Below are 21,106 nucleotides of genomic sequence, written 5' to 3'. Positions count from 1 at the left end.
TTCCGCAAGGCCTGCAAGACAGAGTTGTTCCACCAGGCCTTTGGTCAGGGCCCAGCCTGACTCCCTCCTCTGGCAACCTGCACAGAATTTTGCTTAACGGTTGCCATTAATTTGATTTTAATTAATTTTTATAATGAAATGTTTTTAGAATGTTGGATTATTTGATTGTTTGATTATTTGATTGTTGTTAGCCGCCCTGAGCCCGGCTTCGGCTGGGGAGGGCGGGATATAAATAAAAATCATTATTATTATTATTATTATTATTTCCATTAAAGGCATCAGCCTCCTACAGCACAACAGGATGCCACGTTGAATGCAATCCAGAGAAAGGTGGTTGTGCTCTCATCCTATTAAAATGAGCACAACTTAAATTATTAACTAGCAACTTGATAAAGTGGGACTTCAACACAATTAACTACAGTACACACATATTTTTTGCACATTTTAATGGCAAACTCTGGAATGTAAGAAGAAAACTCCCTCTCCTCTGCACCTGCAGTATAAATATTCTAGTTGGGAAGCTACAACTTGTCCTATATTCTTAAGGCATATGTTTGCAGTTGGGGGGGGGGGGAGCTGAGGAAAGTTGCTACTAGCATTATGCAACTCCCTCTGAAAACAAAAGTTTCACCAACATGAGGAGTGACCCTCATGGCCTTGTTAAGTCATTGCCTCACCTCACCTTGAGGACACGAGATGAAAATTGTAAGGTACTGCGTAAACGGAATAGTATTACAGAAATAATCCTCTTTCTACACTGGGTGCCCAAATAGGCCAGGGAGAAATAAAGGTGGTTTCCTCTCTTTCTTAAAAAAAAAACATGAAGAGAAAAAGCAATAGCTTTCCCAAAATGCCCAAACAGACTACAGGCTACACATGTACATTGCTCTCCTGTGATCATGCTGCCTCAGCAGCAGAAAGCACCATAAAGCACCATGCAGGCAACCCTTATGGATCACCATGCAGGCAACCCTTATGGATCACGTCAAAGTGCAAGTAGATAAATAGGTACTGCTCCGGCGGGAAGGTAAACGGCGTTTCCATGCATTGCTCTGGTTCCGCAGAAGCGGCTTAGTCATGCTGGCCACATGACTCGGAAGCTGTATGCCAGCTCCCTCCGCCAATAAAGTGAGATTAGCGCCGCAACCCCAGAGTTGGTCACGACTGGACCTAATGGTCAGGGGTCCCTTTACCTTTACTGCTTGCATGCCTTCAGCCTGGGGCAGTGCAGGAGAAGAGTCCAGCTGATGGGAACGTATGAGACCTGTGCCCAAGCCCCTGACTCCATTGGATTCTTAAAGCTCCAAGCGGACCCATGGGCACTTACACACACACTTGCACACATGCATGCACACACACACACACCAGTTTAAAAGGCTCTGGGAGGTGAGAAAAGCTTTTGGGGAAGCATGCTTTCAAATGTACTCCCACATCCCTGGACCAATTCCCTCCCTAGGAAAGACAACACTAGATTTCCTGCAGCCTCATCTTTCAAGGGCTGGCTGCTATGGAGGAGGAGGAGGAGAATGTGAGCAAGGAATAGTCCATGCATCCAACTGGGAAGGCAAGACCCACAGCAGCAAGGGAAATAAATTAGCCAAAGGTTTCAAAGGGAGATGAGCTTCACACATCTTACTTGCTGCCCTTCACATCTGCAGCCAATGTACAAGACTTCTTCTCTGTACAAGCATAGAAGCAATTTGACCACATGGGATGGTGCTACTTAGCTACCCGTGTGCAGAGGTGGACCAGCTGGACCTCAGGATGGGGAGAGACAAAGTCAGGCATGATGCAGGCGGTGATAACAAAACATCTTGGCCGCCAGGTTATCGAGAAAAAGGAAGTGAACTTAAAACAGGTTACCCTTTGCCCTTTAAGATACTATCTGAGACCTTTTAACTTTTTGCACTAATTTAACAGCAATTTGGTGCATGGGTCAGTCCTCATTAACTACTGCTGTGTAGAGGCGGGCAAACAGATTCTACTCAGCCCAAGAGGGTGTTTCAGGATGGGAAGAGAGAAGCTGAGCATGCTGCAAACACCAGTGATGCACTGGTGTCTGTGGGGGTCACCTCAAATGTATCCATTTGGTGTCTCCCCTTCTGGGATACCATTAAAGGTAAGGGTAAAGGGACCCCTGACCGTTAGGTCCAGTCGTGACCGACTCTGGGGTTGCGGCTCTCATCTCGCTTTATTGGCCGAGGGAGCCGGCGTACAGCTTCCGGGTCATGTGGCCAGCATGACGTAGCCGCTTCTGGAGAACCAGAGCAGCACATGGAAATGCCGTTTACCTTCCCGCCGGAGCGGTACCTATTTATCTACTTGCATTTCGTGCTTTCGAACTGCTAGGTTGGCAGGAGCAGGGACCGAGCAACGGGAGCTCACCCGGTTGTGGGGATTCGAACCGCCGACCTTCTGATCGGCAAGTCCTAGGCTCTTTGGTTTAACCCACAGCGCCACCCGCGTCCCTCATGGGACACCTGTGGCCCTGCAAAAGTGGCAGCCGGACTTTCAGTGACAGGTACGGGAGAGGGAGAGAGAGAAGCTCCTGTCTGGGAGGGTCTATCATGGGGCAGGGAAAATAAGGGCTAGACAAGTGCATGCCCTTTACAATTATCTCTCTATTGATTTGGTATGAATAATCTTCTAAGCCTCTGGCTTAAGCCTCATCCCCTACTGAAACAGAGCCTAAAGCCAGTTCCACAATATAAATTTAAAGCACATGAGTTCTGGGAACTTTAGTTTAAAGGTGCTGGGAACTGCAGCTCTGAGAGGGAAACTACAGTTCCCCAATATTCTTTGGAGGAAAGTGATGTGTTTTAAATGTTAATGGAACACACATGCCTTCTGCCACCTCCAGCCCCTAAAATATTAAATTTTCAAGACTGAGCGCCTCAGGGCAGGGACCCACGCTTTTTGCCTCTGCTCTGTAAAGCACCAGGAATAAGGAGGATTGCAACATGAAGGGCTGGGAGTGCTCTTCAGCAAGCAAGGTAGGTCTGCTTAAAAATAATAACCGAAATAAATCAGCATAGAAACAACACCTGGAAACATACATCCGGGAAGAAAGGGGTTTGCTGGTTGTTGCTTTTTTTAAGGGAGGGCTAAGATTTTTCAACCAAAACAAAACAGCATAGATAATAAATTTAAATAAAATGCTATTTCAGTACATTTGCTGCTGAGAGAGAGAGATCGAGATTGCTGAAAAATCTTAGTCATTCCATTGGGAGGCAAAAACAGAGAAGTTTAATAAGATTACACCACAAAAAAGCCGGCCAAGAAAACAAAAACCTTTTGTTCTTTCCTTTTTGAAACGTACCACTTTATTCTGGTCTTTGTTGTTAGCCACCCTAGAAACACTTTACAATTATTATTAATTTCATGTCTATACCACTTCTAATTAAAAACAAAACAAAACCCCAGCATCAAAGCAGTTTACAACCTACATTAAAGCACCTAATAAAACAACCCAGGATAAAACATTATAGAAGAAAGTCAAGTATAACGCGTACATGCAAAATGCATTCTTGTTCTGTGTGTGCGTGTTTAAAGAAAAACACATAAATGTATCCAATAAATGCCCAGGAGACAGTGGAGGCTTGATGGAAACCAGAGCAGTAGGTGGAAGAGATGATGCTTTCCTCTGAGCATGTGCAGAGACCCTCTCCTACAACCCCCCTAAAAAAAAACCCTTAAAATTGAGGTGGAGCCTCTGGGCTCCCACCACGTCGCTGGTTAATAAAATAAGGTATTTTGAAAGCTCGAGTATTCGGTTCTTTTATTATTGTGTTCTCGTTTTGTATTTTTTTTTTCTGTTGCGAACCGCCATAAAATAAAATTTAAAAATGGGGAGAGAAAGGAGAACAAAGGACGGTTCTGAGGAGAGGAAATAAATTCGCGCTCCCTCACTCACCTGATTTCTTTCTTTTTATTTTCCCCCCTCACACGCGACGAAATCCTTCCCGCTCCTCCGCCGCCGCCTCACGACCCACCTGACGCAACGGCTCCGGCACCTGCCCTTATATAGCCTAGCGCCGGCTCGCGGCGACCCGCCCTCCGGCTCCTGCCTCCTGATAGGCTGGTGTCGTGCCGCCGCCTCCCTCCCCCGCCGCGCCTCCCTCGACGTAGCGGAGGCAAAGCGGTCTCGGCCAATGAGGGGCGCCGGCGCCGGCAACGGCCGAGCCGCGCGGGGTTACTATGGAAACCGCTTGGCGGCGGCCTGGCAAGAGGCTGCGCTGCTAAAGCGAAGGCCGGAGCGGGAGTGACGTCACCCCCGCACCTGCCGCGTCAGCGCCTTCTCCTCATGACGTCATTTGTGAAGGTTTATAAAGGCAGGAATACATGGAAAGGAAAGGGATGCTGCTCGGGTGGGTGGCAGACAAAGAGTAAAACGGGAAGCGGACCCAAGTTTAGCATTTCTTAAAATGCAGAAGCTCAGCATTTAGGAAGGATACGCCCCTCCCCCACAAAGGGTCATCTAGTCGACCCCCTGCAATGATGGAAAAGTCCTGACAGATGGGAATCTCCTTCCTTGTAACTTGAAGGCATTGCTTCTGGTCCTACCCTCTGGAGCAGGAATAAAACAAAAATTGCTCCATCCTGCATGAGGCAGCCCTTGCGATATTTAAAGATGGCTTTCATATCTCCTCCCAGTCTCCTTTCCCATCCCCAACTCCCTCAACCGTTCCTCATAAGGTTTGGTTTCCAGACCCTTGAACATCTACAGTAGAATTAGCCTTTTTTGCTGCTGCATCACACTGTTGACTCATGTTAAGCTTGTGGTCTACTAAGGCTCCTAGATCCTTTTCACAAGTAGTACCTCGGGTTAAGAACTTAATTCATTCTGGAGGTCCATTCTTAACCTGAAACTGTTCTTAACCTGAAGCACCACTTTAGCTAATGGGGCCTCCTGCTGCCACCACACGATTTCTATTCTCATCCTAAAGCAAAGTTCTTAATCCGAGGTACTATTTCTGGGTCAACAGAGTCTGTAACCTGAAGCGTCTGAAACCTGAAGCGTCAGTAACTCAAGGTACCAAGCCAGGTGTTGTTGTTGTTTAGTCGTTTAGTCGTGTCCAACTCCTTTTGACCCCCTGGACCAGAGCACGCCAGGCACTCCTGTCTTCCACTGCCTCCCGCAGCTTGGTCAAACTCATGTTCGTAGCTTTGAGAACACTGTCCAAACCATCTTGTCCTCTGTCATCCCCTTCTCATTGTGCCCTCCATCTTTCCCAATATCAGGGTCTTTTCCAGGGAGTCTTCTCTTCTCATGAGGTGGCCAAAGTCTTGGAGCCTCAGCTTCAGGATCTGTCCTTCCAGTGAGCACTCAGGGCTGATTTCCTTGAGAATGGATAGGTTTGATCTTGCAGTCCATGGGACTCTCAAGAGTCTCCTCCAGCACCATAATTCAAAAGCATCCATTCTTCGGCGATCATCCTTTATGGTCCAGCTCTCACTTCCATACTTCACTACTGGGAAAACCATAGCTTTAACTATACTGACCTTCGTCAGCAAGGACAAGGCAGTGATCCATGAAGGAGAAGCCAGGTGTACCTCATCTTATATTTTTACAGCTAGTTTTTCCTGCCTAAGTGCAGAACCTTTGTCCCTATTGAAATTCATTTTGTTAGCTTGCGCCTAGTTCTCCAGTCTGTTGATGTCATATTGAATCCGGATTCTGCCTTCATTATCTCCCCCTCCCAGTTTGTCGTCATCTGCAAATTTGATAAGCATTGTCTCAATTCCTTCGTCCAAGTTATTAATAAAGACTTTGAACAACCAGGACAGGGCCCAGGACAGAATTCTGTGGTCCTGGTTTAGAATGATCTCTGAGGCCAGTCCTTTTGAGAGCAGCTGCCAGAATCAGATTCTCTGCATCTTTCTGCAAGAGAGACCTTCTGGGCCAGTGCAGATCACAGAATCACAGATTTGTAGAGTTGGAAGGGACCACAGGGTCATCTAGTCCAACCCCCTGCATTACAGGAATCTTTCACCCAACATGGGAATCGAACTCACAACCCTGGGATTGAGTCTCATGCTTTATTGACTGAGACGAATGCAGCTGCTACCAATTTAATGCTTCTGCAGATGTTACAAACCATACTGTTGCAAACCATTGAAATGTCACAAACCATATAAATGCCGTGCTAATATAATCATAGGACATGTGGTGAACTTTTGTGAACAGGTGAGGAGCTGGGGGCTGATGCTGGATCTGGGCCTACTTTTTGGTGGGCAGGTGGGGGAGTTTGCAAAGAACAGAAACCAAAAGGAACCCAGAAGAACAGGAATCCACAGTGCCAACAACTTTCCCAGAAAGCATCCATTTCTTGGAAACAGGAACCTTGTGCAATTAGGTTTTTCTAGTTGAAGGTTGAAAGAGAGGCATAACAGTTTTAATGTTGAAAGAGAAAGCAAAGAATCAGAGCTATCCTGTTTGAGGATCTGCAATTGCTTCATCAACCATCATGCTGGTATTTTATTGCCTCAAAAGAGACAGGAAATATCCAAGTACCTGTAATGTACAACTTGAGCAACAGGAAGAAAAAAAACCTGGATACAAGAACTTTCATACTGAAAGCAAAACTTCTACCAGAGTTGAAATTTGAGCTCCTAACACTATGTTGGGCCCTTAAAGAAAGTTAAGACTTCAGGCATGGTAGTACAGCTCCAAGAACATTTTGCCATGCACGGCTTTCTAAATATTCTTCTTGGTTAGCAAATTCTGCTGCTCTGAAAAAAGGTCTTGTATATTGTTACTGCACCAATTGCTGCATTTGCCAGAAAGATCCAGTTTATCAACTGCCAATAAGCAAGAACCAGATTTCACACAGATGAGGAAGATGTATTGAGTAGGACCCTGGCAGAGATACATGCCCGGCTGGCATGTTCTCTCCCTCCTGGTCGATCGTTCGGAGCTTCAAAAGCTTTCTTCAGCCTGAACATCACAGTGACCGATGCCAACAGACATCTGCACACTTAGGGATCTGCAGAGTCTTCACCGCTTGCATAACAGAACCCCAGCAACTCAGCATTTTGGCTCATTTTGACTCCCTGGTCCTGAATGGGGTAACTGTGCCCCTGAAGGACCAAGTGCACAGCCTGGGAGTCATTTTGGACTTACAGTTGTCCATTGAGGCGCAGGTCAATTTTGTATCCAGGGCAGCTGTTTACAAGCTCCACCTACTATGCAGGCTGAGACCCTACCTGCCCACAGACTGTCTCACCAGAGTGGTGCATGCTCTAGTTATCTCCCGCTTGGACTACTGCAATGCGCTCTACGTGGGGCTACCTTTGAAGGTGACCTGGAAAATACAACTAATCCAGAATGCGGCAGCTAGACTGGTGACTGGGGGCAGCCGCCGAGACCACATAACACTGGTATTGAAGGACCTACATTGGCTCCCAGTACGTTTCCGAAGACAATTCAAAGTGTTGGTGTTGACCTTTAAAGCCCTAAATGGCCTCGGCCCAGTATACCTGAAGGAGCGTCTCCACCCCCATTGTTCTGCCCAGATGCTGAGGTCCAGCGCCAAGTACCTTCTGGCGGTTCCCTCACTGCGAGAGGCCAAGTTACAGGGAACCAAGCATGGGCCTTCCCGGTAGTGGCGCCCATCCTGTAGAACACCCTCCCATCAGATGTCAAAGAGATAAACAACTACCTGACATTTAAAAGACATCTGAAGACATCTGAAGGGAAGTTTTAAATGTGTGACATTTTAATGTATTTTTTATCTTTGTTGGAAGCCTCCCAGAGTGGCTGGGTAAGCCCAGCCAGATGGGCGTGGTACACATATTATTATTATTATTATTATTATTATTATTATTATTATTTAGGGTCCTGAGCTGCATAGGGTGGTGGACGAGATGGGCTTTGGACTGGATCCAGCAGCCTTCTCCTCCTGCTCTTTCTTCCCCTCTCAGATTCACATTTCTGTGTTGTCCTATAGTTTAGACATTTTAGTGCCCTCCAGATGTTTTTTGACTACAACTCCCATCATCCCTGACCACTGGTCCTGTTAGCTAGGGATGATGGGAGTTGTAGTTCCAAAACGTCGGGAGGGCTCAAGTTTGCCTATGCCTGTCTTAGTGCTTGCATTTTGTGGGGCGAGAGGGGAGCACCCAAACAATAAAAGGTTGAAAGCAAATGGGAAATAAGCAGCGTATTTTGCCATATGTGACCACACACGCAAACACCCTGCCTCATCCATCAGAAACGGCACTAGCATAATTCAATACAAAAGACACACAAACACGCACACAAAAGGGAAACCAGTAGAGAGAGCCAGCCGCTTCTTATCTCAGCACATTTTCCTTTTGCATCCAGGGATGGATACAATACTTCACACTGATGCAGCAATTCAGAGTGCCGGGATTGTTTCACAAACATTGTTGTAAGCCATACAGAGATCCTGTGACAGAGAACAGTATGATTAACCCCCTATTGCAAAAGTGTGGAAACTTGAGGGAGAGGCCAAACGTTATCCTATCGCACTGCCTTATAAGCAGACATCTGCAGGACTGAGCTGTTAAATACTTCCTGAGCAATAGAAGAAAAAAAGCAGTATTTTCCAGCACTACAGCAGAATCTGTATTAATAATAAAATAGGAGATTTATTGTGGCAAGAGGCTTTTGGAGACGAATGTGTCACTAGAAGCATGAGGCATCACCCTCATCTAACAGAGGGCGAGGTCTTGGCAGAGCTGTCACTCAATTAAAGAAATCTTAAATGAATCTGATTAGTTGAAACTGATTAACAAGTGCAGTCCTGACCATGTCTGCTCACAATTAAATCCCAGAGTTTGGTATTTAGCCTACTCTTGGGAAAGCGGGGCTAGGAATGCAACCTAATTATGCATGCAGATTACAGAAATATCTGTTGATACAAGATTCCTGCTTTTATCACACTGTTTTATGTTTGTGCTTTTGTATGGTGCTTTGATATTTTAAATATACAGCAGTTTAGAAATGTATATAGTAAGATCAGGGGCAGAAAGCATTGTGCATCATGGCAGGTGTGGTCTTAAAAGACCGATCACTGAGATTATCTGCAGGAGCGCCTCTGGTCATTTTCCAAGTTGGTGAGGCTTATTTCACAACAAGGAACAAACCGTTTGGTGTCATCAGGCAAGTGTTGTAGAACTCTCTGCCACTGGTGCTTCAACAGGCACCATCTGTTCCTCCTTTTAACCACCTGAAAACCTATCTATTCAGCCAGGCCTATATATGTAATTAAGAATACAGTCATACCTCGGGTTACAGACGCTTCAGGTTGTGCGTTTTCGGGTTGCACACCGCACCAAACGGGTTACTTCCAGGTTTCAGCGCTCGCGCATGCGCAGGGATGCTAAGTCACACTTTGTGCATGCGCAGAAGCGCAACCCACGCATGCACAGACGCGGCACTGCAGGTTGCGAATGATGCGAGTTGCGAACATGCCTCCCACACGGATCACGTTTGCAACCTGAGCGTCCACTGTACCATATTGCCACAATGGATAATTGATGTGTCCTTAATTTTTTGAATGGTTTTATGTATTTTTGTCATAAACTGCATTGATTTTCTTTTATGAAATAAGGGTGTGTGTGTGTATATATATATATATATATATATATATATATATATATATACACCTTGGGTTAAGTACTTAATTCGTTCCAGGCGTCCGTTCTTAACCTGAAACTGTTCTTAACATGAAGCACCACTTTAGCTAATGGGGCCTCCTGCTGCTGTCGCACCGCCGTAGCACTATTTCTGTTCTTATCCTGAAGCAAAGTTCTTAACCCGAGGTACTATTTCTGGGTTAGTGGAGTCTGTAACCTGAAGCGTATGTAACCTGAGGTACCACTGTGTGTGTGTGTGTATACACACACACATATATACATACACACACACACACACACACACACACACGTACACGTATAGCCTGCTTTTCACTGCTAAAAGCAATCTCAATCACTAGAAGATATCAACTTTAGTCTCTGTGTGTGAGAGAAAGAGGGAGATCCTAGATAACTCTCAAATTGTATTACAGTATTTGGGTATATCAAAGAAACCTTAATAAAGAAAGATCAGGAAAGGGCAATTCATTTACTTACAGTAGGCAGTTCAAATGGCCATAGCATAGACATGAATAAAGCTTCATCCAAAAAATTATGGGAACTCTTGTTTGTTAAGAGTGCTGAAAGTTCTTAAGAGAACCCTATTCCTTTCAGAGAGCTACCATTTTCAGAGTCGTGAAGAGGGGTTGAATGTTGAACCACGCTTGGGAAGTATAGCTCAGTGAGGGGAATTTAGGGGGTCCTCCTAACAACTCTCCGCACCCTTAACACACCACGGCTCCCATAATTCTTTGGGGGAAGCCATGACTGTTTAAATTGGCATTATAATACTATAAATATATGGTGCTGATGTGGCCTAACACTGCTACCACCCTGGGAAGTTGCTCCAAATGAGTAATAAATAAAAGCCTTCACAAGCTCTGAGGTTCTCACACACCCTATGGGAAGATGTTGGGCGTTGCCACCTTCTTCACCCAAAAAGGGCAATGCAAACTAGATTTGTCCGATAAGAGATGCTCCTGCAAATTAAGGCGGTGCAAGAGTTCACAAGTCCCAATTTTCCCTTCAGGGGAGGAAGTAATGACTTGCATTGGCTAGGAGGAAAAGCAAGTCTGAGAGCCAGAAGCAAAAACAGGAATTACCTTAACGAGCCTTTTGAACTAGACAAAAAGAAACATTGCAGAATCGTTCCAGAAGGCAGTCGCTTTACGCCTTCCCTAGGCTTGCTGCTATTTTTCTCTCCTTGTTTTAGGGGAGGAATTAAAAACCTTTTCACAGAGCTAATTAATTCTCCTCTCTACCCATTTTTATTTCAGACCTGCCTGGAACTGACTTTGCACGGGCGACAAAACAGTAGAGGATTTACAATTCTATGCCAAGCAGTATTTTCCAAATTTCATGGACCTAATGGTTTGTTGATGAGATGGAAGAATAGCAGTGTCCTGGACGCAGAGAATACTGGTGCTATGATAGATCGAACACAACTCCCTCTCACACACAGAAGTATGGATGATATATGTGTTACAAAGGCACACTTTTCCAGACTACAGAGGATGCTCGGGTTGCAAACATGATCCACGCAGTAAGCATGTTCGCTGTTAAGTTGTGGGTGAACATATCAGACGACACAGCGATTCTTCCAACAGCTCTAGTTTATTCACAGGCCAGAACAGAACTGAACTGAAGGGTTCAGCCAGCCTGCTTATATAGAGCTCCACTACAACGCAACAGTAACCATTTTCTGTAACTATCCAATCACTGAACGTCACTTTCAATCCCTTATTTGCATACGTGGACCTGAGTGAAAACAATCCACAGTATCCCCCTGCTGGCCCAGGGTGAGAACTTCAGTACATAACATTCGCAACCCACAGCGGCGCTTGTGCACACATGCGGGTTGCAATTTGGCGCTTCTGCACATGTGCAAAGCGCCCAAACCCAGAAGTAACCCATTCTGGTACTTCCGTGTTTGGCGCGGTGCACAACCCGAAATTGCGCAACCTGAAGTGTCTGTAACCCTAGGTATGACTGTACCTTAAAACCTGTTTTCATTGAATATCATTTCCCGCCCCCCCAAATGCGGAAAATGTTCACAGCTCGGGGGGGGGGGCATAGCCCAGTAGCAGATCATCCACTTCCCATGCAAAAAGCTCCTAGGCTCAGTCCTGGGCATCTCCAGGCAAGGTTGGAAAAGACCCCTGCCCAAATCCCAGAGAGCTGCTGCAGGTCAGTGCAGACAATACTAACCTTGGTGGGCCAGTGGTATGAGGCTGCTTCTATGCTCCATACACAGGCTTGGGTTCTCACAAAGACAAGGGCTGATGGCGGGTGGTTGTGGGGGACTCCCTGGTCCTGAATGGGGGAACTGTGCCCCTGAAGGACCAGATGCACAGCCTGGGAGTCATTCTGGACTCACAGCTGTCCATGAAGGTGCAGGTCAATTCTGTGTCCAGGGCAGCTGTCTCCCAGCTCCATCTAGTATGCAGGATAAGACCCTATCTGCTTGCAGACTGTCTCGCCAGAGTGGTGCATGCTCTAGTTATCTCCCACTTGGACTACTGCAATGCACTCTGTGTGGGGCTACCTTTGAAGGTGACCTGAAAACTGCAACTAATCCAGAATGTGGCAGCCAGACTGGTGACTGGGAGTGGCTGCCAAGACCGTATAAGATTGGTCCTGAAAGACCTACATTGGCTCCCAGTACGTTTCCGAGCTTCTTTTCATGGTTCATATTGCATCTCTTCCATCCCTACATATTTTACAAAAACTATTCCAATTGGTTTGCTGTTATTACATCCGTCAAAGATTACTTACACTGTTTAATTTGTCTTAATGTTGCCATCGTTTTCAGCTGTACACAGCTATTTTCCATATACTCAATAAACGTTTTCCAATCTTCCTTAAACATATGTTCTTCTTGCTCTCTTATTCTATATGTTAAGTCTGCAAGTTGTGCATATTCTGTCAATTTAAGTTGCCAATCTTCTTTAGTTGGGACCTTGCTCACTTTCCATTTCTGGGCTAACGAAACGCGGGCTGCAGTTGTTGCATACCTAAATAAGCTTTTCTGACGCCTGGGGATTTCAGTTCGAGTTGCCCCCAACAGAAAGGACTCTGGGTTTTTTGAGAAAGTAATTTAAACCCCCCCCAATTCATTATGAATCATTTCCCAATACTCTTTTTTTACATGACCTACCTTCCTGATCTAGTCAGTTGTCACTTTTGAAGTAGGAGTCAGCAGGTCTACCAACTTCCTTATTTGCACAGACAATTTCTCTTTTGGGGGTGGGATAAGAAAGTTCAGCTTGAAACCAAGCTAGTATCATAAAGGGACGCCGCTGCATTTCCCGACACAGGTGTTTTGGGCTTGCTCTTGCACCATCGCCAATCAGTTGCTTTCGTTTCTCCCATACTCCCTTCCACCAAGATGGAGAATTGTCTCTGGAAAAGACCACACTTCCCAGGTGCTTATGCTCAGGAGCAAAAACACAGGTGGTAGAGACATTGGGAAACAACACATCATGCACTGTATAGGTTCTACTGTGCAAATACTAGAAACCTATAAGCCAAAATGAGTGAGCTGGAATGCTTGGTTTCAAGGGAGGTTTGGGTGATATGAGTGTAACAGAAACCTGGTGGAATGGAGAGACTTGGTGGGGTATGTTTATTTCCAGAAAGAGAAGGGCATGCTGAAGGTATATTGCTATGCAGGTCAAAGAGTACGCAGTCCACCATGCTGTGCTGAACTTGATAGCACTGTATTCACCATACCCAATTGGTTCAGCATCTTGCATCAGGTCTTGGGCGCCACTTAAGATCAAGCCCAGGTTCGTTTCCCCTATCATCTATCCCAAGGCACAGCTTCCTAATGTATATTACGCAATAGCAGGTTTAGTTTTGGTCAGAATCAAGTATACACTTCCAGAGTTAATGCTGAATACATCACTTATGGGAAATGAGCCGCCCATAGCTCAAGAAGGCCATGGAAATTTGTGTTCAGGAATTTTTAGATGTCGTCTACCCATGTACTATCCAAAACCAACGGAGAGCATTGGTTGCCAATGATGTTGTTTTTTTCAGCTCTCCTACACTATTACTGAGTTCATGGTTGTACTGAGATTTAGAACCAGGGACTTCCTGATTCATAGCTCTTTCTCGCTCTCTTGCTCTTGGCAGCTTGAGGAACATTTGTTGGGCTTAGGAGAGGACTCTGAGCATCATCTGCCCCCAATATTGGCTATTGTTACTACCACCTTTCAGGGGTGCACAGGCAGGAGACAAAAGGTACCATTGTTGAATGCCAGCATCAGCACCTGGTATTCTGGATCCATTACTACTAGGGGCAATATTGCTAGGGTTGCCATACGTCTGGATTTCCCATTGATTTCCTTTAAAAAAAAGCACAACAGTTTTGTGGTTTGCCTAGAAAAAAAAAGCTCTTTCTGAAATATGACAACCCTACTTATACTTGTTGGCCTTGTTGATGTGAACCGCTTAGAGCAGGCATAGGCAAACTTGGCCCTCCAGATGTTTTGGGATTACAATTCCCATAATCCCCGACCACTGGTCCTGTTAGCTAGGTATGATGGGAGTTGTAGGTCAAAAACATCTGGAAGGCCAAGTTTGCCTATGCTTGGATTAGAGACAGTTATGGCTGAAAAGCAATATAAAAATACTGATCCAAATGGTTTCTCCCAGAAGGCAGGATATATTTAGAAAGTGTGGGGAGGGAGAGAGTGAATCTCCAGGAGTTGGTAACGCAATGATCTAATCTGCATGCATAAATCAGTTTGAATGCGAATTCCTCGCAAATTTCATAAAATAAATGACACTGGAAAGGCAGACAAGAAAGATACAAGTGTAGCAAAAAAAGTCTTTAAATATTTTAATTGAGATCATTTACGCTACACCCACAAATCTAAAAGCAAAGTTGATAGCTATTTTTCCACTGCAGCTTTCCTAAAACAGACGAATAAACTTCAAACCCTTCCCCACTCTCTTTTTAAAATTTATTCCCCTCTCTCACAAAAGGCCGTGTAACAGCGTTTCCAGATTCTGTACAGAAAACGGCAAACATTCTCCAGCATGCGAGCGCACGATTTCCCCCAGACGCTCCCAGATTTGGTTCGCTTGAAAAATGAAAACTCGGAAGCAGCAGAAGGCCCACATTTAGGACTGAGATGCAGTTACAACTTAGTTTGTAAATCGTTAACAGACATGGTGTGGTACAGTAGGCTGCAATGGTTCTACTCCGCTGCACAAAGATCTGCTAATATACTGGAGTTTTCCTGCTTTATAAAGAAAAGCTCTGCTTTTTCTTTTTCTCTTTTGCAAGGCTTAAGAAAGCATCAAGGCGCCAATATGACATTAAATATCAGAGATGGAGGAGACAATAGACAGTAGTGCACTTGAAAACAAGATTGCCACATTCAAGAAAACGCTCAGTCCCAAATACAATCAAACTGCAGCCCTCCCCGTAAAAGGTGCAATGCCCACTACTGTACGTGCAAAATCAAGTCATTTTTGGCAAACTGTGTACACACTTGTGAGGCTGTCCTATGTGCCGCTGAAGGGCAGGGTCACTACATCCAGGCACCCCAAGCCGCACGGGAAACAGTAAAGCTTGGGTACAATCAGAAATGTTCAGCGTTCGATGCAAACAATCTACGACGAAAGTGTTTCCCTTTGGAAGATCGACCACGGCTTCCTACATTCTACCTTTCTCAAGAGCATCCAACAGAATAATTAAGATACGGGAGATATTGGCTGGAGGTATGGGTAGCAGGGGTAGCTATAGGTTTCCACCTGGCTCATGCTCTGGCGACTAGGATTACTTAAAAGGCTTTGCGTTTTGAAGGTTGCACAAGCTCCCAAATTTAAGAAGAGGACTGGCACCAGGAGTTTGGGAAGCCTCAAGCAAAGTTTTCAGCAGGCATCCCTTTTCTCTGTTTTCACAGTAACTCACTGAGCCCATAACTCGTATCATCCATGGACATAAGTGAAAGAAGTGCTTGGCTCCATCACTGCCCAAGTCTTTCCTTCTTCCCTGGTCCCAGGAACCCAATGTGAGACCTTGCCTCCCTCCTCTGCTATCCTGATCTTCCTCTGGCAAAGTACAGTTGGCGACGCAGTGAATTTTGGTGAGTTCTCCATCAACGTTCGGGTCTGGGCGCTTGTGCAACAATTTCAAGTGTTAGCCACACCAGCAGGGATGTATCCAGCTGATACAACCATAGCAAAGCAATGTGGGCCAAATTTAAAGCTCTTGAGCATTTCTGCTAAGCACATTAATTATGGTGGCGGGTTATATGTCCTGCAAGGGCACATCACAATGCCAAGTACTTGAAAAGTAAGCAGCTACCCGGGCCTCTTACTGTGGAACAGCAGAGGTTCAGAGAACCACATGGTAGAAGAATATGGATTGATCCCACAAGAGAACGAGTTGTTTCCTAAACGTGTGCTAATTTCAAAAATCAAGGTAGTTGAATCTTCTTGAATGCCAGGATGAAGCCATAACTTCAAAACATTTAAAGAGGGGGACTCGACAAAGTGGAAATCGGAACAGGAACACATCTGCAACATGACGAGAATCTGACACCTATCAATCACAGCAAGCTCACCAATTTCTTCAGATGCAAGCATTCAAGGAGGGAGATATACAGCTAGACAGTTAGGAATTCGACTACTCAAAAATAGCTTTTCTCTGTTTTCACAGTAACTCACTGAGCCCATAACTCATATCATCCATCAGAAATAGGCTGAAGATTTGGAGTGGTATTAAGCTAAGCTTTACTCAAGAGCAGACCTATTGGAATTAATGGTCTTAATTTGGCCGTGCTCATTCATTTCAGTGGGCCTACTCTGAGCAAACATAGCTGAATATCATTCTTGGTACAGTAGTGAATTTGAGGGGGGAAATTATCAGTAGCATAATTTTCATGTCACCCGTTGCAACAGCATCAAAAAAAGAAAGAAAGAAAATGCAGTTTTACTGCTTTAGCTGGGTGAGAAATAATCACTTCCAAAAACAAGTAGCCAAGCAGATTTTGGTGTCCTCACGCCAATTTTTAACCAACACCTATGCATATATACAGAAAAATAAAAATGGGAGAGGGGATTTATGACAGGTCCAATCATTAGGAACTGTGATTCTGTGAAGGCTTTTTGGAATACATCTGGAAGAATTCCCAACCATCTCCCAGGACTACAATTCCCAGAATTCTTTGTAGTGTAGTAATGCACTTGGAAAAAATGCCTTCAGGGGAGTCCCGGGCAATCCCAAGATCCTTTGCCCCAATGAAACTCACATGGGCTTCTAACAACTGGAATCAACATGATTAATGCTTCGGCTGGCAACATTCACCAAACAGTTTCAAAACCAAGCAAACAACATGAAATAAAAATAAAATAATAATAATAATAATATTACAGACTGTATGTACAACTCCCTTTAACCAGATACTTAAAAAAATTAAAAGCACCAAAAGATTAGCTGTTTTCAAACAGTGCAATCGAGATTAAGAACCATACAGTGCCAGCCTTCAAAGATTATGAACGAGCTTTTAAAAAATCCTTTAAGAATAAGCACGAAGAAGAAGAAGAAGAAGAAGAAGAAGAAGAAGAAGAAGAAGAAGAAGAAGAAGAAGAAGAAGAATTTCAAAGCCAGGCAAATCAGAGAAGGGACTGAAACTGAAACCAGTTCTGGAATTAGGTTTGATCTTTCTTAGGCCTCCAGAAACTGAACTGTGTCTATAAGTAAAAGGCGAAAGATTTATACGATCTGAAGAGAAACCTGTGTCTAGAAGGGCTTCCAATTCTCCTCCAGTTTATTGCCCAAAACTGAAAGAGACTGGGAGCATAAAGATGATGCCCCATAGATCAGGGCTGAAGCAGAGTGGGGACAGAGCTAGGATGCAACTAGGGCAGGGGCTAGGAGCCTATGGCCCTCCAAAGGTTGTTGGGATACAGCTCCCTTCACCCCTGACCATTGGACATGCTGGCTAGGGCTAATGGGGCTTGGGGAGTCCCCCTGGAAAGTGACAGGAACCCCCATCCTTGGGGGGGGGGGATCTAACAGAAGAGAACACAAGCTGAATTAACAGCAAATGCACTCAAATGCACTCCTTTTACCCTGAGATTTTACTCTTTCCCCTGGAAACGCCCGAGGAGGAAGCAAACCACTAACACGGCGCATTTTCAACCAGCTGTGTCCCTTTTACGCTGCAATGTGATGCAAAGCCAAGGGAAGGTGTCTACAGACCTACTTGGCAGAGACTTGGAAGGTGCCCAGCAGCTCTAAGCTCCCCCCTGCGGCTTGGGGGAAGGTAGGACTGCCTTCTCCTTGCACCGACCCAAATAAGAGAAATCCCTGCCTCTCCGCCCAGCGCTCTGTCCATGCCAAAAGACCTGGGATGGAGTGTTCATTGCAAGCACCGACAGGGGCTGCAGCTGGTTAGCCCAGGATGTGCTTCCCTGCTCCAAGAGGGACAGAAATGTGTGCTGTTGGGAATGGCAATGACACTGTCCCTAAGTGCAGGGATTCCTCCCCATCCCCAAGAGACAGAATGGGGGAGATATGCAAGTCAGGTAACAACCACTGATTGCCTATTCCAGACTTAGAATACCCGCCCTCCCGGGCAGCGGCAAGTTCTAAAGAGGAACAAGTTGCAACCTCTCCAGGAAGCCCTTTGCCAAGCTGAGTAAGTGACAGCAGAACCTGTATTTCAGCACCATAAAAATATTGGTTTGCAATGAACCACCGGTTTCGCAAAAGCGCCTCGTGTCAGATCCAATCATCTTTTGCATCTGTTGGGGTGGGAGGGAAGCAAATGGCCGAGCTGATGCGGCGACGTGTTCAGCTGCCCAGCAAACCTTTGGTGTCCCGGTTCTGTGAGGGAAGAGAGAGCTGTCAGTTTGGCTGGGACCCACTGCAAGAGGAGGCAACTATCCAGAGAGGGGAATTGAGGAATTTCACACCGCTTCAGATGAGGAGGGGCCGTATGAGAGGGTTAAGAGATTGGGAGTCTGCAGGAAGTGGAGTGGAAGCAGGCCGTAAAAGCATTTCAATACTAGGAGGAAAAACAGCTGTATAGATGGTAGTGAGAAAAAAGCATCTAGGCCACAGCCACCTGAAAAGGGTGGCAAAGATTTTAAGCCACAGGAGGAGCTATAATATATATATATTCAAACCGCACAGCCAAAAAGCACAGCAATGTTCTCCAAAAGGCTTTGACTCACTCGAGGTTCCACAATAAGACGCGACGGCAGCGGCCACACCAAGCGTTAGTCACCCATTGCCAAAGGATGAGCAGGTGCAAAGACACACAGCAGAGGAGATGGTTATCTGGAGATCCTGATTCCATGAGCAGGCCTTAGATCCACAGGATCAGAGAAGAGAGCTCAACCCACACCAAACTGACTGCACGTGCGAGCTAAGCTGAATACAGACGACCAGCTGGGAACGGCAAGCCTAGCAGATATTCAGAATCTATCCTATTCGGAATCTATCTCAGACAGCAAACACAGGGGCTTCCCTGTTCAGTTGGGTGGGCTGGAATTCCGTCACTCCACTTGGAAGCTTTTAAATCCTGGGCTTCATCGCCCACAGAGCAAGTCTTAAGATTTCATGGCATTAGGATAAGGCTTTGCAAAGCACACTTGCCATCATGGCTTAACCTCCGTTTTCTTCCTATTAAATAACATATGCAACAATCACGTTCGGGAGATTATGGAGCCATGGTTTTGGCATGCTTCTTCCTACATGGGACGCCTGCTGATCCTCAGAGCCGAGAGCCTCACCAGCATTCACAAACCTGGTGCGCCCTCCAGAACTACAATTCCTTGGGGGGTATGATGGGAGTCTAAAACATCCCCAGGTTGGTGGAGGCTGGTTTGAGGCAGGTAGGTCAGCACAGAGTACAACGTGCTGCTCCTGGGAGCAAGCGAGAGGACCGTCAGTTTGGATGTTTCCTCCGCAGCAGAAACATTCTCTGGGGGTTGTTCAGCTGCCCTGTCCCTTCGGAGCAAAGTTTCCTGCTTGCGCAATAGGAACTGTCCTCCCTAATTCGGATCCCAAGGCTTGGGGGAACCCCTGGGAAAGATTCAGGGGGGCATGCAGGAGAGTTCTGCAACGTAAGCCGAAATCCAAAGCTGCACTCGAGGAATGATTTGCTTAGCACCTATCCTGTAAGTGCCTGCTGGAGCAGGCCAGTGGCCCATCTAGTCCTGCATCCTGTTCTCAGTGGCCATCCAGGTGCCTGTGGGAGGCCAGCAAACAGGATTCTGAACGTCACTCGCTTTGGGAGAACATCAGGAAGGGCCGTTGGACTCACCTCCTACTTGGGGGCTTCCTGGAGGCATCAGACTGTGAGAAAACGGGATGCTGGGCTAGGTGGGTCATTGGTCTTCTCCGCTCATGCGTTTATGCAAAGCTGGCAAGCCATTCTCGCTTTCCACATGCAGGCTTAAGAACAAACTCTCCCGCAAACACAATGGGCAACCTTCCAACAACACCCCCCTCCCCCATAGCGTGAAGTGGTACGGTCCTTAAAGGGCTCTACCATGCATTTTATCTTGTGCCCATTCAGATATCCAAATTAAGATTTCAGGATGGTGTAGGAGGCACCCAAGGAAACTTGTGGAAAGGTGTCCCTGCCTTTTGCGAGAGATCTTCTCCACGTTTACCGTCTGTGTGCCTCAAGGCCAAGCACGGAAAGATGCCATTTGGATTTGGGATTAAGCTGAAGCAAGCTGTCTAGCCCAGGAACAAAATCAAAAATCAAAACCCATGCGTTTGGGAGAAGCAGGATAGACGCGTCATCAAGACAGCCTTTCTCAGGCCAGGCAAAGAGCGCAAGACGCCCGCCAAGTCCTGAATGAGTGAAACCTCTCTCAAGTCAAAAGACCAAAAGGCACCCCCTGCTGAATGCCACAGGGGGATGAGGTTTGGGAGCGGCTAGCGCTGACACTGGAACTGTACACACCATTTATTAGAGGTGGCAAGAGCTGCCGGGAGAGGACAGTCAGCTGAATTAAATCAAGAGTCTTCTCCTGTAAACAAAAGAGAAATGGCGCCATTCCAAACAGAAGGGGGAGGTGAGAGAGGGGGAGAAAACAGTGTCAAGTGAGGAACTGAGATGCAATAATAACAATAATAATAATAAAGACATAAAGGAGGGTGTGTGGAGGGGGAGGAATGTTCGACTCGACTGCACCAGAAAGGAGCTCGAGCGCATGCAAGTCTTGGAGGGTTTAGTGCTTTATAGTGTGTGGGGGCGACTTGCCCGACAGAGGAAGGGGGACAATCTGGCCCGCGGCAGGGAGCCTGGCGCAGCCTCAGGGGCTCTCCGGCACCCCGTCTTCCTGCGTGGTGTCGTCTGTCTCCAGCTCGGCCAGCTGCCGCCTAAGCAGGTTGACTTTCACCTGCAGCTCCTTATTGTACTTGATGATGTTGATCATTTCTTCGTAGGATTCATCCAGGAATTTGGACGACCGGTTCCAGCGGAGGAAGACACCTGGGGTGGGAGAGATTTTTTTTTTTCTAAGA

General features: G+C 46.1%; 2 protein-coding genes across 6 annotated transcripts in view; both read right to left on the bottom strand.

Moving 5' to 3' along the window:
- LOC310673921 (L-threonine 3-dehydrogenase, mitochondrial-like) overlaps positions 1–21,106 on the bottom strand; it is a 41,918-nt gene that overhangs the window by 20,710 nt on the left and 102 nt on the right. Inside the window, exon 1 of one of the 2 annotated variants that reach the window (XM_083432748.1) lies at positions 3,914–4,275. The exons of the other annotated variant lie outside the window; for it this stretch is intronic. The gene's annotated coding sequence lies outside the window, so the exon portion shown is untranslated. Of the gene's footprint in view, positions 1–3,913; positions 4,276–21,106 lie in introns of those variants that run through there. 2 annotated transcript variants of the gene reach the window in all.
- The window catches only part of MTMR9 (myotubularin related protein 9), a 41,164-nt gene continuing 34,489 nt past the window's right edge, over positions 14,432–21,106 (bottom strand). For all 4 annotated transcript variants that reach the window (XM_083432663.1, XM_083432662.1, XM_083432661.1 and 1 more), the window contains exon 11: positions 14,432–21,074. In XM_083432663.1, the coding sequence (XP_083288789.1) occupies positions 20,896–21,074 (179 nt within the window). In that variant the 3' untranslated portion in view covers positions 14,432–20,895. The remainder of the gene's footprint in view (positions 21,075–21,106) is intronic.

Source organism: Podarcis tiliguerta, assembly GCF_965153285.1.
Source record: "Podarcis tiliguerta genome assembly, chromosome: 3".
In the NCBI taxonomy this organism is placed as follows: Eukaryota; Metazoa; Chordata; class Lepidosauria; order Squamata; family Lacertidae; genus Podarcis; species Podarcis tiliguerta.
The sequence above is the reverse complement of the archived record's forward strand: the minus strand, read 5'-3'. Positions and strand labels throughout refer to the sequence as shown.